This window comes from Zonotrichia leucophrys, chromosome 9 (genome assembly GCF_028769735.1).
Source record: "Zonotrichia leucophrys gambelii isolate GWCS_2022_RI chromosome 9, RI_Zleu_2.0, whole genome shotgun sequence".
Taxonomy (NCBI): domain Eukaryota; kingdom Metazoa; phylum Chordata; class Aves; order Passeriformes; family Passerellidae; genus Zonotrichia; species Zonotrichia leucophrys.
Window position 1 is genome coordinate 19779755 of NC_088179.1, and position 16099 is coordinate 19795853.

Consider the following 16099-nt stretch of genomic DNA (forward strand, 5'->3'; position numbering starts at 1 on the left):
GAGCTGGGAAAAGACCCAGATAATTTGTCTGTCAATGGCCCTTTTGTGAAATCCAAGCTCAATTAATGCAAAAGAGCAGCTCAATTTGCAGCTAGGGTAGGAAAAATAATTCCCCACACAAGCAACAAAAGAAGGGCCAGGAGCACAAGCAGAAGTGTGACCAAGTGCTGTGCAGGAAGAGCAAATGGAAAAGGTTTGGATTGTTTGAATGAAAGACAAAGTGGTGTTTCCCATTGCCCTGCACACAGGTAGCTGATCATGTGCGGATCCAGGGTACAAGCTGAGGAAATATCTATCTGGATGTCTTTGCTCAGCTCTGCTTCTGAACAGCTGCCTCACAGCAAATCCATTTCACTTGACTTTGCACCATTTATCAGGACATAGCACTCACACAGTAAATTGGATGAGTGCATTTACTACTCACTTTTTAAGGGCTTGATAGAACAGAAAATTATGCTTGAGTTTCACACCTCTAAAATCAGACAAGGGCTTCAGAAGACCCCACAATGAATTCTTTATGAGTCAGCCATTGTCCATGTTTGAATGGAAGCCACTTAGTGTCTCACTCAATTTTATTGCACTAAAAGGAGAAGATCTCCTATAACACTTTCCCCTCAGGAAAGAGCAATCCATTATGGGAGCTGGACTAATTTTTCAAAGGATACATTCAATACATGCAGCAAATGTGCAATTAAACAGCCAATTGAGTATATGAATATTTAGAATCACTTCCCCAAGAGAAATATAAGTATTTAGGGTTACTAAAAGGAACAGGACTATGCACTGAGTCAAATCAGGAAGAATTCAGTGTTTGATTCACCAGCAGGACTTCAGAAATTTCTGTATTGACACAGAAGAGAAAGAGAGAATAGGAACAACAGCTGGGAACACAGGTCTGCAAACCAGCAGTGCCTTCTCAAAACATTCAGGGAAAATTGTGTGGCATCAGAAATGCAGAATAATCAATACCTACTTTTGGTCACTAACTTACATTTCCCCTTGTTTACTCTGCTAATAGCACACATCTCCTTCCCTGCAATCAAATCCAGGGGTTTGTAAGCAAAAAGGAAATTATTAATAACCAGAAGGCCTTTTACTGATGCAAACAAAATGTTAATTACTCGAGAATATTGACAAGTTGTGCTGTAATTATGCTTCCTTCCAGACATCCATTGCTCTTCCCCTACCCCACCCTTATATTCTTCTTACTGCTTACAAGGGCAAATTACTTTTCCCCATTTCTACTGTAAAATGTGGAGTGAGAATTCCCTCTTTAATTTACTGCAGTGCACTTGACTAAGGGGATAAGAGAGCAAATTTTTGTCAACTATTTCATACTCATGTGGACAGATACAGATTGGATTTATAACTGCACTGGCTCTGTTTCACTTTTAGGTGGCACAGGTCACAGTACATCATCCTTCAAATGCTGGATGAAGTTGGAGGAAAATTGACATGCTCAGCTAAAAATTACTGTGGAAACTAACAGCCTTCTAGGAACTGAACACAGGAGCTCAGTGTGAGTTGGCTCCAATCAGAAATACAAAAACACCGTTTGGGACTTCCTATGTGACTGGTCTTTAGTCATCAACTATAGATTTCTCAAGTCGGTAGAACTTCTTGATTTTCTTTCCCACAGTACCTCACACTGAGGGGGAAATGCATCATAATTGGTACTTTCAATAATTTTCACCCAGTTTAAACTAAGTTTACCAATAAAGAATTAAAATATGACTTCAGGATAAAGCATTAGGTCATAAACCTGTGCAGAGAGACTTTGTTTTTTAACTCTGGTACATTTCCCCAGTGGGCTAGGGTGCATTTCTTCATCCAGCCAACCCAGATCAGATTTATGATATGGAGGCAGGGTGTCTCCAGGCTTCTCCAACTAACTATTATGGTTTGCTCCTTCTGTTCAAAAGGAACATGAAAGCATTGCTATCAGTCAGAGCAAGAGGAATATAACTGAGAACTGTGTCTACCATTGTCTTAAATGTCTCACTTTCTGATGAAGAAAGGCCAATGGTCTTTGAAACAAACATAACATTCTTCAATATTCACTAAAGTGCAAAATAGCTTCTGCAGAATTCCATGAATCAAAAATCAGAAAGAGATTCAGAAAGAATCATTCAAAACACAGGACTGATGAGTGTGAATCCTCAATTATATGAACACCTTTTTGGTACTTTATTATTATTATTATTATTATTATTATTATTATTATTATTATTCAGGTTTTTAGAAGGCTTAGGTTGAATTTGCTTATGTAGGATGTAGAGAAGAAATGCAATGGGACCATTCTTTGGACTGTGTGATATCTCACAGATTAAAGAGGCTGTTTGAGGATGGGGAAGGTTAAGACCACGAGTACACTAAATCTAGGCCTTGGGGGAAGTGAAAAAGGATAAAGAATAAAAGCAACTAACTCAAAGAAGAGAATCTCTGATAAATTCGGGGGAGACAAAGGCTAAGGAAAAAGGATCACAAAGCCACTAGTGCTTCCTTCAAGACAAAATAAGAACTAGCATACCCTGTACAAATACAAACTGGCTACTTAGCAAACTCTGCACCAACAATTTGCTAAATCAACCTGAATTCAGTTTAGACTATCAAAAGAAACTCAGTATTCTGGTAACTGAGATGAGATTTTAAGAGGATGATTAATTAAAGAAAACCGGAAAAACAGGATGCTGTAACATCCAGTGGACATTACTAGATAATCCCTTCAGGTCCAGATCCCCAGGTATAGTTTTACATGTTTCTATAATTTTTATTTATGCTGCCTATATCTGTGGCTTGACTTTTTGAGAAGGGCTTTAGGAAGGGATATAATATCATTAAAAGTCCCATAGCGCTCATATGGGGAAATGTGTGTATATAATACCAAGACTTTAGGAGCCTTCAAAAAAAAATCTACCATCCAAAAAAGGTCACAAAAAAACCCAACCAAAGCCCCAGTGTCCTTTATAATGAAATGCATATCAAGTGTTTATGTTCCCTTTAAAATGTTTGGGGTTTTACTATAGTTTTTATTTGTATCTTTATATGCACACACTGTATATATGTATATAAAAATACACACATATATTTGTGTATCTCTAGGGAGGGAGGAAGGGATGGAAGGAAAGGGAGGGTCCTCGTTAAATGGAGATTTACAATGCAAACTATCATCTTCACAATTGTATGTGCTAGCCATAAAAATTACCAGAGGGAACAAGGAAATAAACAATGTAGACATTGTAGAAAAGTGAAATTACTTTTTCTAAAGTAAACTTATTTAAAATTAACACAGTTGTTAAACTGAAGCCCTTTTGCAAATTACCTTTATTCTGGGAATCTTTAATATTTTCTATTTAGCAGACCCTTATCTGTAAGGGCCTGCCAATAACCTCTGCATAAAAATCCAAGTCTCCACATTCCTAAACTTTATGACAGTTAAAAAGCAATTTTATGAATATTTATGAAGGCAGTAAATTATTAAAATAAATACAGATATTTACACAGTAGAACAACATCTTCATTTAATGGATGTGGAAAAAATGTTAATATGTGAACATTTAAAAGATGAAGTGGTTTGGCCTTCAGGGCTTTTGTTACTCTATTAAAAGTTAATTTAAGACAAAAATTATGGTTTTTTCACGAATTGCAACCCCTAAAGATTAAATCATGATCAAGACACACAACATTTTTCAAAAATTGAATTTGGTAATGACATTTCCAGAGGCTGGATATTGAAACCACTGTGCAGTTCACCCTGAAAAAGCCTCCTCTGGTTTCCTCAGCGTGCTCAGAGCAGTGGCACACACTCAGATGGGCTCCAGGGCACAGGGGCTGGGTGATACCAAGGTGCTTTTGCCAATCTCTGCCACCACACATTTTGCACAATTAGAGTAAGTTGCCTACAAACACAGTGGGCAGCTCAAGGTGCTCTTTCTCAAGAAGGTGCTCTACACCACATGAGAGATTTGCTTAATCACTGGTAATAAACTTCCCCATCTTTCAGCAGCCACATTTATAGATCCTCCTGCTTCAAGGACACCAGGAGGCTGCTCTGACCTCCTTGACTGGCTACTCAACCTCACCAGTGACCCAAATAACCAGAGCTCCACCAAAACACAAATTTTCCTTCTAGCCAGGGCACCAGGAGACAGACACCTTCAATCTCAAGGTGTGAGAAAATGTGTGCTTTTCATGGCAATTCCCTCGCTTCTGTATTTGTCTCATTTCAGCTCCCTGTTTAAGAAAACTTTTCTTCTTCCTTAATCCAGCCCCCTCTTTATTCAGCAGCAATCCAGATCTTACAAATGCCTCAGACTAGTCACAAGATCCCTTCAGGAGCTGTTGAAACAGTTTGAATTCTTTCCTCCTGCCAGTTTTCCAGCACTGTGAATTATTGTGGCTAATGAGACCAAAAAGTCTTGGTTGTGCCCAGTTCCCTGTCCCACGAGGGCTCCCCACAGCTCAGCCCCCTGCCTCAGTCTGTCCCGCTATAGGAAATTGCCACTCCAGGTGCTGGGGGTAGTAAATTCCTGAACCTTTCAGCTGCATTTGAAAAGGATTTTGCCTTTGCAATACTCTTGCCTACTCCTTTCACATTTCTACCTTTCCTTTTCCCTCATTCTTCATATTAATCTATAACAGAGTCTTGCTCACTAACTGATCTTAGTGCACCAAAAATGGTGAAAACCCCTTCTCAAGCCCCTGCTCCCCTCTGATATTTTAATTTTTATATATATAAAATACATAACACATTTTTATCTTTCCTTTTTTTTTAATCATAGCAATGTAAACTACTTGGGTTTTTATTTTGTTTTGGTTTTTTTCCCTCCCCAGAGTCACTGCTCTTGTGGATACCCTGCTATAAAGGTAGGGTCCATGTTCTTTCTCCTTACAGCTGTAATTTATGATGTGGCTGAGGTAACACATTCTTTGTTTGAAAAGGTCCAGCTCAAGGGATCAGGATGTGTCTCTGTGGCTCTGGGCAGGTGCCACTGCCAGGGCTGCTGCCCCTCTCATCCTGACCAGAAACCAGGCTCTGATCCAGTGGAACAGAAACACAACACTCCCAGTGAAATCTGAAAATCATATCCAATTGCAAAAATAACTCCAGGTCAGATTTCTGCAAATCTCATTCTCACAAAGCAGCTTAAATTTATGAACCTTATGGAATTTAATCAGAATTACTCATGTTTAAGACTAAACTGCATATTTTAACAGCACATTAACTTCAGGCTTTTCTGCCTACTCCAAATTCCCTGTACATTCCAATTTCAAATTATTCCAAGCTCTTAACTCTGTTGTTTTCAGTGTCTAAATATGAGAGATGGGCACAGCCTGAAAGACTGAAAGTACAAGCTCCAAATTATTTTCAACCTTAATCCTCCCCCAATTTTGTACCTTATCCAATCTCTATAAACGAAATCTACACTGCAAAAATACTGCCATTTATATAACTATATTTCCAAATATTCAAATTTCCATCACTTGGACTGAGTTCTGTAAATTAGCCCCTTGAACATGAAACTCTTTTCTACCAGCACATCCTTTCTCTTAATATGATGTAAAAACAAAAGAAATGTTGTTCAGTTTTCATGGTGATTTTTTTTTCTGCCAGCAGTAGTTTATTATTTCTTTCAGGTTTTTTTCCAAAGAACTCAGCAGAGAGAAAAAGAACAATCAAACATTTTTTAAAAGTTAAATTAAATACACGAAAGGGGAAAATAGAAAAAAAAAACACACAAAAAACAGCAGTAAAGAGAGAGAGACAAAAAGCATAACTGTGCAAAGGAGATACAACTGAAAAATAGAGACATAATTAGAAACTGTTATGAAGATGGAACCTCAGTGCAGGGTCTATAATAATAAGACTCAAATCCAGAGTGAGATACTTGCATAATATAAAGTAATAATAATGAAAAAATTAAAGGAAATTAACATGAAAAATACAAGTTAAATACAAAAAGTGGAAAGAAACTCACTAAGTATATATGTTTATATAGCCACAGCTCTCTTATGAACTAGTGGCCTGTTTTAATGCGATGTAAAACCAAGCACATGGAAGGCAGAGATAAGGAAAATATAGGGAGAGGGAAGTATCAGCTGGAACAGAAATGTGAGACTCAGTAAGTACAGAAACATAAACATTAGGAGAGAGAAAAAGATACAAAGAGTGGATTCAGCAGAGAGATACTGGGCTCATTTAAACCAGCAGGACTTGCAGTTTAAGGCAATATTTCACATCAAATATTCCTTAGAAAAGGAGAATCTACTTCTGATAATCTTTATACACCTTTACTGATAGTTACAAGCAAAGTAAAGCTTACAATTATTCCACTGCCAAAGAGACACAAATTATATTCTAGAAAAGGGTAGTTTAGAGACTCAAGAAAAATGGCAAACCTTCTGTGAGGAGAACATGGAAAGCAGGTTTGGGTGGTTGCAATTTTACCTCAGACCCTGAGCACACATTTGAGTCAATCTCCTGATCACACCACATTTTGGTTTGTGCTGTGTAACATACTCTGAATGTGCAAAGCTGATTCTTTTGGAGCACCAGAAATGCAGCTGATGCACCTCAGCCATTTAACAGCCCAATTTGGGACCAGGCTACAGCCAATCCACACAAAAAAAAAGCTCCTGAGATGTGCCTTGTCCTCAGCACCTTCTGATTCTCTCTTCTCCTTCAGGCTGCTCGGTAATTCAGACACAGTGAGTGTACACAGGAACACAAATTGGTAAAAAGTCCATCTCACAGACAGTGCTGCTACAGCAAACTTTACATCTTTATCAAATCCCTGCTTTATGAGCCCTGATTGCTGTTTCATTGGCTTTGTCAGCAGTGAAATGCAGGATCAGATCTATTGCTGGAAATGATGGGCAACAACCGAGCCCCAGCAATGACAACTGACCTTTCGCAGGCGTAATTAAATTGCATCTAAATAATTTAAACAAACAGCTAAAGCTACTCAGTTGAAAATGGCATTTTTATTGAGACAAATCTTATTCCTATAGAAAAAAAAACATTAAGTGGTTATTTTTTGAATCTGTATTGAAGTCCTGGCTGAGCTTTCTGTGGCCAACAGAGCAGGTCCCGATTTGCTTAACTGCAAGATCTGGAGTCACTGCTCTTTTATAATTGCTTTTGTGAATTGGGAATGAATTGCTTAAGCATTTACTGAGCTACTACACTTTCTGTATTTTCTGAAAGTCAAACCAGCAATTTTGTTTATAAGATATTTGTAACAGAAGGCACTTACTGGATGTTTAGAGTTTAAATGTGGTTTACATGTTGAGTGGTTTATTATGTTTAGTGCAAAAGTGGATTAATGAGCTCCTGCTCTGTGCTCTCTGCCAGAGCTGGGGTTGGAGAGGATGGATATACGTGCACCCATGTACACCCTCTCCAGACAGAATCCCTCCTGCTTTATCAGTTCTTTCAGTGATTTTATTGTTTGTCAAAAGGCTTCTAGTACACCCAGAGAAAATACAGCTGAGTACTGGGGCACTGCAAGATATACAGAAAAATAAACAACTCTTAACACATAAAAGGCACTTCAGAGTGACAGTGGTGAGTACTGAGGAAGAACTTGAACGTCAACAAGTCCTGACTTATTGGGCAAAATACGAAACTCTTTGTTTTTGTACTTTGAAACAGAAAAAAAAACAGGCAAAAAAACACCAACCCACCAAATGAATAATTCAGCTGATGTGTAACTAACCTTATAAAGCAAAGGTGATTGTCCAAGCTTCAAAAGTGCAATTTTTTTGGTCACGTTTGTGATGGCTTGAATCCGGATCAGGTCTTCCATGGTCCCATACTGGACATCAACAAGCTCTGCCTGCAAAGAGGAGAAAAAATTCAGGCTACAGTTACAGCCACACATCACTGGGAGTGCTCCTTGCATGGAAACAAAGCTGTTTGCACAAGCATATGAGCAGAGCCCTGCAATTGCCTCACCCCAACTTCTAATAGCAAAGATCTTGAAAGTCCAATCTGACAGATAATTTTTTGTGGTTTTAATTCACAATTCATACACTATGTTAAACTATCCCCTCCTTTTTTCCCAGTGATTGTAAGAAATTCTGATAAGACATTCCTCTCATTAGCTACAGGAATTTATTTAAAACTGTTTAAAGGATACTAATTCACTTCTGTGTATTTTCTTAAAAATAATCAGAGTCTCGTAAAGTATTTCAGGAAATGATTGATTTTACTGGTCACTTCTGAAAATACACAGGTAGCACAAACTCCACCAATACACAGTTTTATTTTGTGACTCCTCAGCAATCTTACCTAACTACTGAAGTATTTTATTTTAATCCATCAGTTATCCAAGCATTACACTCAGATAAATGCAGTGATAACAGACTATGCTCTGATGATTTCTATTAATACATATTTTAAAAATTATTTAGAATCACTTCGATCTAAAAGCGTTTAGAACATGGAGATTTTCAGCTCTTCCGTTAGGACTCTGCAAGAAAATATAGAACAAGTTCTAAGTTATTTTTAAATGTCAAGCACTGGCAGTAATGGAAAATATTTCAAGATGAGTTTTCAAGTATTTTTTAAAAATATATAATTTAGGAATGACCAACGGCATTTTTCTCACACATTTGCAGCAATAAATTCTGGTGCAAACAAAGTAAGAGGATAATCAGTCTTGTACATTACTATTTTAGAATGTTATGAACCTCTCAGGACATCATTGAGGACATTCTGGAACCTCTAAATCTGTACCCAGTGCTCACATAAAACACATGTACAAGAAAACACAAGAATATTACATAAGTGTTTAAAAATTAAAATAAGAGGAGCAGTACAAGATGGAAAAGTTTTCTCTTTCAGTTCAGTTTTGTAACTTAAGTATGGATTCATTGCCAAAGGCAACAGTTCTGCTTTTGGGTATCCCTACACAAACTGTTTAAATTCTAGCAACAGTTGTTCTGGATGTGTAGGATGTGTGAAATTTTAGTAGATTCCTGAACATGGGTATTTTAGGAAAGTATTTACCCTTAAAAAAACTGTATCTGTGTGAGTTTGCATCTCAACATTCAAGCTGAAACCATACAAAAACTTTGCCAAGATTCCTGTCTTTATAAATGCTTCAGAAAAGTTTCCAAGTCTGCAATATGTCATCAGTGCTGTACAAACCAAGTATGTGGAAAGGCCAGCCAAAGTTATAAGACACTCCTGACTAGGAAAACATCAGATTTAACACCTAGTAACGAAATGTAGAACAGGAAAGCTTGCACTTCACTGTTGCTTCTGAAATAGATGGGGGTTTTCATCTCTAAAGAACTAGAAAACTATTTAGCCAATATAATTTTTTCAAGTATTTGAAAAGTAGGATAAAATCAAGTAAAGACTTCATACTAGGGAAAGGTATTTTATGCTTTAGCTAATTTCATGCCTTCAGTTTTAAAGAATTAACTAACCTCAGATATGGAAAGGGTATTTACCAGGGTGCTTAAGTTCACAATTTTTTTACCTCTTTCTGTAGCTGTTATCTTCATTTTAATTTGCACCTACACATATGTCATTAGCTACAATGGTTATTGGTGTCTCAGAAATCCTGTGGCTTGAGAGGTTATGGGAGGTTGTATCTAGGTTGATTTTTAGGGATTCCTCTCTCTAATCCTATTGGACCCAATGCCTTCCTCACCTATTCTCCAAAGCAAAAATCAGGGCTGTCATTATTTGTATGAGAGGAAGCACACTGACTTTTCCTGAGGCAAAATCAATACCCAAACATGAAGATCATGAAGATCATTTGCTTCTGCAGGATGCCTGTGTGGAAATGAGCTCCCTGCCCATCTACATTCATGTGCTGCTGCTCTGCACATCCCTTTGGCTCTCTGCTTCTCCAGGGTGCTATCCACTGCTCTGTAAACAACAAAACTACATGTTTGCACAATTATTAATGTGTTCAGCAACTGCCCTTGGATGTTCTTAGTTAATTTATGGATGCAAACTGCATCTTCAAGAGAGGCTCGCTGGTCTTTCCCAGGAAACACGTGCCCAACAAGACAGAGACAGAAAAAGGCCCTGAAAAAGCACAGCTCATTTTTTAATTATGTGGAAAACAGAAGTTGACTCCCTGCTGCCCCAAAGACTCTGCAAACCATGTGCTTTGCTTCAAATTTTAAAAGTTGGCCCCAGTGCCAAAGCTATTAAGTACATTCATGCATTGAGAGTATGTGTAAGAAATTGCATAATGAAGGAGCAGCTGGGTGTGATAGAACAGAGTTTCATGGGCTTCATCACACATCTTCCACATGCAATACAGATATGTCAAAGGTCAAAGGTTATCACATTCTGGAAAAAGCATCTCTAGCCTGGTACCCAGAGGTCTGAATAGCTTATACCACCTCTAACTCCAGCTAAAATGATGAACAAAAATTGAATTAAATCTTCCCCTAAGTAAAAATACACATGGCTCATCTCTGGCCAAATGAAGTCAATAATTCACTGGAAGAGTTTAGAACAAAGTTGTAACATTTTGGCAATACAATGCAGAAAGTAATAGGTATGCATGAAATTATAAAAACAGTTATGCAAATTATTCTTAGCCCTTCCTCTATTCTGCACCCATACATTTAAGTAAAATTTGTAATAAAAAGCAAAATAATTTGCAGTATTAATAAAACCTCATTGAATACAGTACAGCAATATAGTTCAGAGTAGTTAGTTTTGGTTTTATTTAGTGGACTGTGGCTCAACTAATTGGGACCCTAAATTCTAATATAAAATTAAATATTGAAAAAATACAACCTCAAAATAATGGTGGAGAATCCTATTGAATCCAGACATTCTACCTTCCTAACAATCCATTCAAAAGCTGACAGACCATTTATGATGCATGAAGGCCCGTTTTAGTCACAACATTTCTAAAAGCTCCAAAAATAATAAAGATTAAATTTCCTATTATTTCTCATTTCTGTTTTTAGAAATGCCTACAACATGACATAATCCTCATTTTACACGTACCAGCTTTCTGAAAAGTGAAACACCCCACCCCCAACTACTCATATTTGATAAACTGCTTTCCTGTGGTAGGATAATTCTGCTCAAAAACAAAAGAGGACTCATCCTTTTATCAGGTGCCGAAAAAGAGCACTTGTCTACTTGGTTTAGCTATGCCACAGTAAATCCTCTTACCCTAAAACTGGGAAACTGCTAAAGAATGAGTTGTTTTATCCATCTGAATGAGGTACTTACTCCTCCAATCATTTCAAGCTACGCTGTTTGAAAGATATGACTATTTAGAGCAAATTGTGATGTGCATTGTGGAGTTCAGTAGTATTCCCCCATGCATGAAATGAAGTAGGGGTAGGTAATAAAACAAACATTTTTAGGAAAAGTAATTATTTTATGTTAGGCAACTTATTAGTTTTCTAAGTCCCAAGATGATGCTCAGTGAGTTGTAAACATTCCATCTTAAAAATTCTAACAGAATCTCCTCCAAAACAGAAAAGACAAATACTCTGAAAATGCAACAATCAAGAAAGTCAGGGACTTTTAACTAATTTCTTCTACTTATCTCTAAAATGAAACAGAAAAAAAAGAGTATACTTCATCCAGTCATGGATGACACTGAGGACAAAGGTCTTGCAAAGGAAAAATACTAATAAGTATATGAAGCAGGTGGTGGCTGGAGTCTTGAAGATTCTGGACACTATTTTTAAACCTTGCTTTCTTGCAAATTCTGAGGCAATTAAAAAGAATAAGATAAATAGATTGAAAATAATAACAGAAATAATAACAGAATTATGTTTGCCTTATCACATTCTCACTAGTCCACTTGACTGAGGAGAAGGATTTAATAACAGCATTATATATCTGTACCCAAACCACTGCCTGAGAGACAGATTGTAGCTGATTTACCCACAAGGCAGCAAAAAAAGATTCAGGGAAGAAACAACTGAGGGGAAAAAAACCCAAAAAGTCCAACACAAAACTCAAAGGTGGCACACCCAGGAAGGGATGTTTCTGACCACCAAAATAAGGATGCAGTCAGTGCAGATAAGAAAGCAGCTCTTAAACTGAGCTCCTAAAAGCTTGGCAGAAAACAAACCCAAAGCAGCATGGCTGTGCTGAAATGAAATGAAATGTTCACCACAAAATGGCTGTGGTGAAAAGTCTTCTCCTCTTCATGCTACCTGTTGGTAGTGCCATAGTTCAGCAACCTCAAATGATGAATGAATTTTACCAAATACCAAGCTCCTGACCCATATTAATGAATGGATTCTGCACAAACTATGGGGGATCTCACGCCCGTGGAAGCTGCAGGCATGAAAATGACACAGTCACGCTCATATTCCTCATATTTTCATATTCACAATTCCTGCCTACCCACCAAAAGGTTTCAGAAATAGATTCCCTAAAGAAACTCCAACTATTGAATAAAACTAAATATTTAATGTTAATAAATATTGTACATTCCTTAGAATTAAGGCAATTTCTCCAAAACACACATATGTAATTCTAAAAGCATGAACACTCAGTTCTGTAACTGTTCAGACTCACTACATTTCACTACAAATGCCCTTCATTTGTCCTTCAGCATTCAGCTACTATTTTCACAAAATAAAGGCAGCAGAAACATCCCATGCACAATCAATCACAATTAAATAACCTTCAACTAGTCATCCTGCCTAAAATAAAACTCCAAAATATATTTGCAAATTGTATCTGAGAAGGCAACAGTCTGCAATCAGGACATGAGACGAACTTTAATTAAACACATCGCTATAATTTATTTGCACAGCTCTGAAATTGAGGCTGAAGGCAGCATTCAGCAGTGCATAAAAGTAAACTCAAGCTGGTTGTAGATCAAAGCTGGACATCAACAAACGTGAAGAAAGCTGCAAATATAAAACTAGCTGATCTTTAAAATTAGAGAAAAGGAAGAAAGAGAAGGGGAGATAAGGGAGCTGTGCCAAATCCTTTGTTGGTGTAAACTCTGTTTTGCTTTCTGACCAGAGCTGTTCCCATTCCAGCCAAAAGCTTCCTTCAATAATCAGGGAGCCACAGCTGTGATTGCCACCACCAGGGTCCTGCTGAGCACACCAGAGACAACATACCCATCCACGGTTATCTTTTATATACTTACTGTATTTCTACAGAAATGTTAATATCCAAAGTTGTCTTTCAACCTTTTTCCTTCAACTTGGTTCCAGGCAAGAAAAGTGGCAAAGTTTTCTTGCCTTGGCTCCAGACAAGAAAAGTGTCAGAGACTGTCTGAGCCCAAAAAGTAAATAATTATATATCGGGATTAACTGAAGATTAATTTTCTCTGTTACAAGACTAAGAGGTGCTGCTGACCAACAATGTCAGGGAAGATTTACATCAGAGAACTTCAGTCTTGCTATATGTTTTACCTACAAGCCCTGCTCCTCAAACTGATTCATGACATCTTTTCCTCATGGTTGCCAGCACTTTACAGAGGCTTTCCTTTCTTTGCTTCAGTATTCCTGCTCCCACAATAGAATTCTGGAGCATTTCAATACAATATGACTCACAGTGCCAGCTTACAGTCAGAAAGGGTTCTTGTGTCTAGGTTTTATTACATAAAATTGCATGCTGCATTACAGTGACAGCTAAAGCTGTAATTTATTCTAAAACAAGAGAAAAAGGAGATGTCCCTTAACCTCAGCTGGATGGAGCCTGGCCTTGCAGACAGAGTTCAGCCACAGACACATTTCATGTTCAGCCTTCCCCTGGTCCTGCCTGTCCAGCTCTCAAACCCCATCACACAGGAGCAGCTGCTCCCACAGCTTCCCTCTGCTGTTGCAGGACCATTTCTGGAAAGACACTGAGGTTAAACTTGTTTGCTTCCCTGCTTCTTACAGTTTATTGCAAGACTTTTTCCCTCCCAACTCCGAGGGAGACAGAATCAAGATCGAAGCCTTTTTATGGCCTACAGAAAAGAGCTCTTCTGTATTTCATGGTTACAGAGCCCCAAATAAATCTGAACTGATACGATTCAGTTCTCTTTTTTTTTTTTTCCACTTTCTTTATTCTTATTTTAGTTTTCATAACCCCCAACTCTGTTTCCAGTCATACTCTTTATGTTTCCCAAAAGGCAAAACTAGTGTTTAAATATTACTTCTTAACTCATGATGTCCAGCAAGATATCCAAACAACATATCAGAGTAGGTTTTCTTCATATTTTCTTTTTTCTTTCTAACTTTCTTACTCTATTTTACATAATACATACAAATCTAGCATTTTGAGTTTTTGACATAAAATATTGTTATTTTCAGACACATTAAACTGACATTTACTTATTTTAGAATCTCTAAAAACAATGTCTTTTGTTACAAAAAAATTGAAGGACACAAGATCATTAGATGCCTAAAATACTATCAGAAATATTATTTCAAACTTTCAGTAAGCAGTGCTGATTGTACACTTCACTAGTGACAAAATTTTATATCCTAATTATTCTTTTTTCTATGTGTTTAATACTATTCATATCCCCCTCTTTTTAAGAGTTAACTGCAAGGCTATTTAGTAGCATTAGTCCCCAAAGCATAAAGTCACATTGCTCATACTTTCCTAAGAAAAAAGAGTAATCTGTATTTGCCAGCTTGCTTGGTTTAGCTTATTCAGAGGTAATTATTCATGCAAATATACATTTACAAATTACATAGACTGAGGATAAACTAAACAAAACAGAATTACTCAGCTGTGATGTGGTATCTTAAAAAAAAATAAATCATAAGCTACATATGTACACAGGAAATTATAATGGTGTGATTTAAACTTGGCCTTGAAATTTTCAGTGAAAGGGGTTTATGTCAGAATCCATTCCCATTGTGTCTGAACTCAGCAAATTCTCAAGGCTTGGTGGAAATTTCCTCGGCTTCTGTGAAACACAGGGAATGAACACAAGACATCCGGAGGCTGCAGAATGTCCTCCAGTCATTTATACCACACCTAATTAAAACCAGGCATTCCCTCCTAGAGCAGGTACAGGCATTAAGCCTTTAGAGAAGAAGCTTGGAGCTCACAGAAGTGTCTAAAATGTCTAAAAGTGTCTAATCCACACCCAGGCCCTGCAGGACAGCTGTGGCAGGAGAGGGACCAAAGTGAGCTGGGGGAGCTCCCTCCACCTGCTCAGAGGCTCAGGTGAGCTACAGGAGCTGTACCCACACACCCAGAGAAGTAAAATCATCTCCTGACTGAAACATCAGCTTGTAAGAACAACCTGTGAATGCAAACACCACCACAGACAGGATGTGTACAACAGGACTGAAACACTGCATGTGCTTTGGAAGCTAAGTATAACCAATATATTTAATTTTATAACTTAGAATGCATTTGATATTTCAGTTTCTTTAGAGACAGGTGCTTCAGCTTTGTCCAATTGAGTCAGTTTGGCTGCATCAAAACAAAATGTCCAGAAAACAGCTTACCATTTTCAGTCTTCCAAGCTGGAATTCATGATTCAGAACTGTGCTGGTTTTGGCTGGGGCAGAATTAATTTTCTTCACAGTGCTGTTATGGGGCTGTGTTTTGGATTTGTGCTGAATGCAGGGGTGATAATGGAGATTATTATTATTATTATTATTATTATTATTATTATTATTATTATTATTATTATTATTATTATTATTGAACAGGGCTTGCACAGAGCCAAGGCCTTTTCTGCTTTCCCTGCTCCAAGTAAGCTGGGAGTGCCTGGGAGGTGACACAGCCAGGACAGGGGACCCAAAGTGACCAAAGGGACATTCCAGACATATATAACAATACAACAGATATCTACCTCAAAGAGAAAAACATTCATTCATATGTATAAGGGGAGGTCATCCACTGCATGCAGAGAACACTTGAACTTTCAAAATTGGTGGGGAGAACTCTTGTTTTCTGGATTACAATAAATGATCTTTCACAAACTACTTACAGCCCTTTCTTGGCCAAACATCATCCACTTCAACATAATCAGGGAGATGGCCAACCACGTAATGATGCAAACACAAATCTGAGAGTTAAAGCAGCATTTGAGCAAACAATTTTCAGAAGCAAATATGCAGTTGTGAAAAGGAAAATGACATCTTTTCCATCTCCTGTGAATTCTGTTGTTTTGAGTCA

The 16099-nt window shown here is 37.6% G+C and overlaps 1 protein-coding gene across 7 annotated transcripts in view; it reads right to left on the reverse strand.

The window, feature by feature from the left end:
* Positions 1-16099, reverse strand: part of NAALADL2 (N-acetylated alpha-linked acidic dipeptidase like 2) — a 410218-nt gene that overhangs the window by 142438 nt on the left and 251681 nt on the right. For all 7 annotated transcript variants that reach the window (XM_064721341.1, XM_064721337.1, XM_064721340.1 and 4 more), the window contains one exon: positions 7719-7838. In XM_064721341.1, the coding sequence (XP_064577411.1) occupies positions 7719-7838 (120 nt within the window). The remainder of the gene's footprint in view (positions 1-7718; positions 7839-16099) is intronic.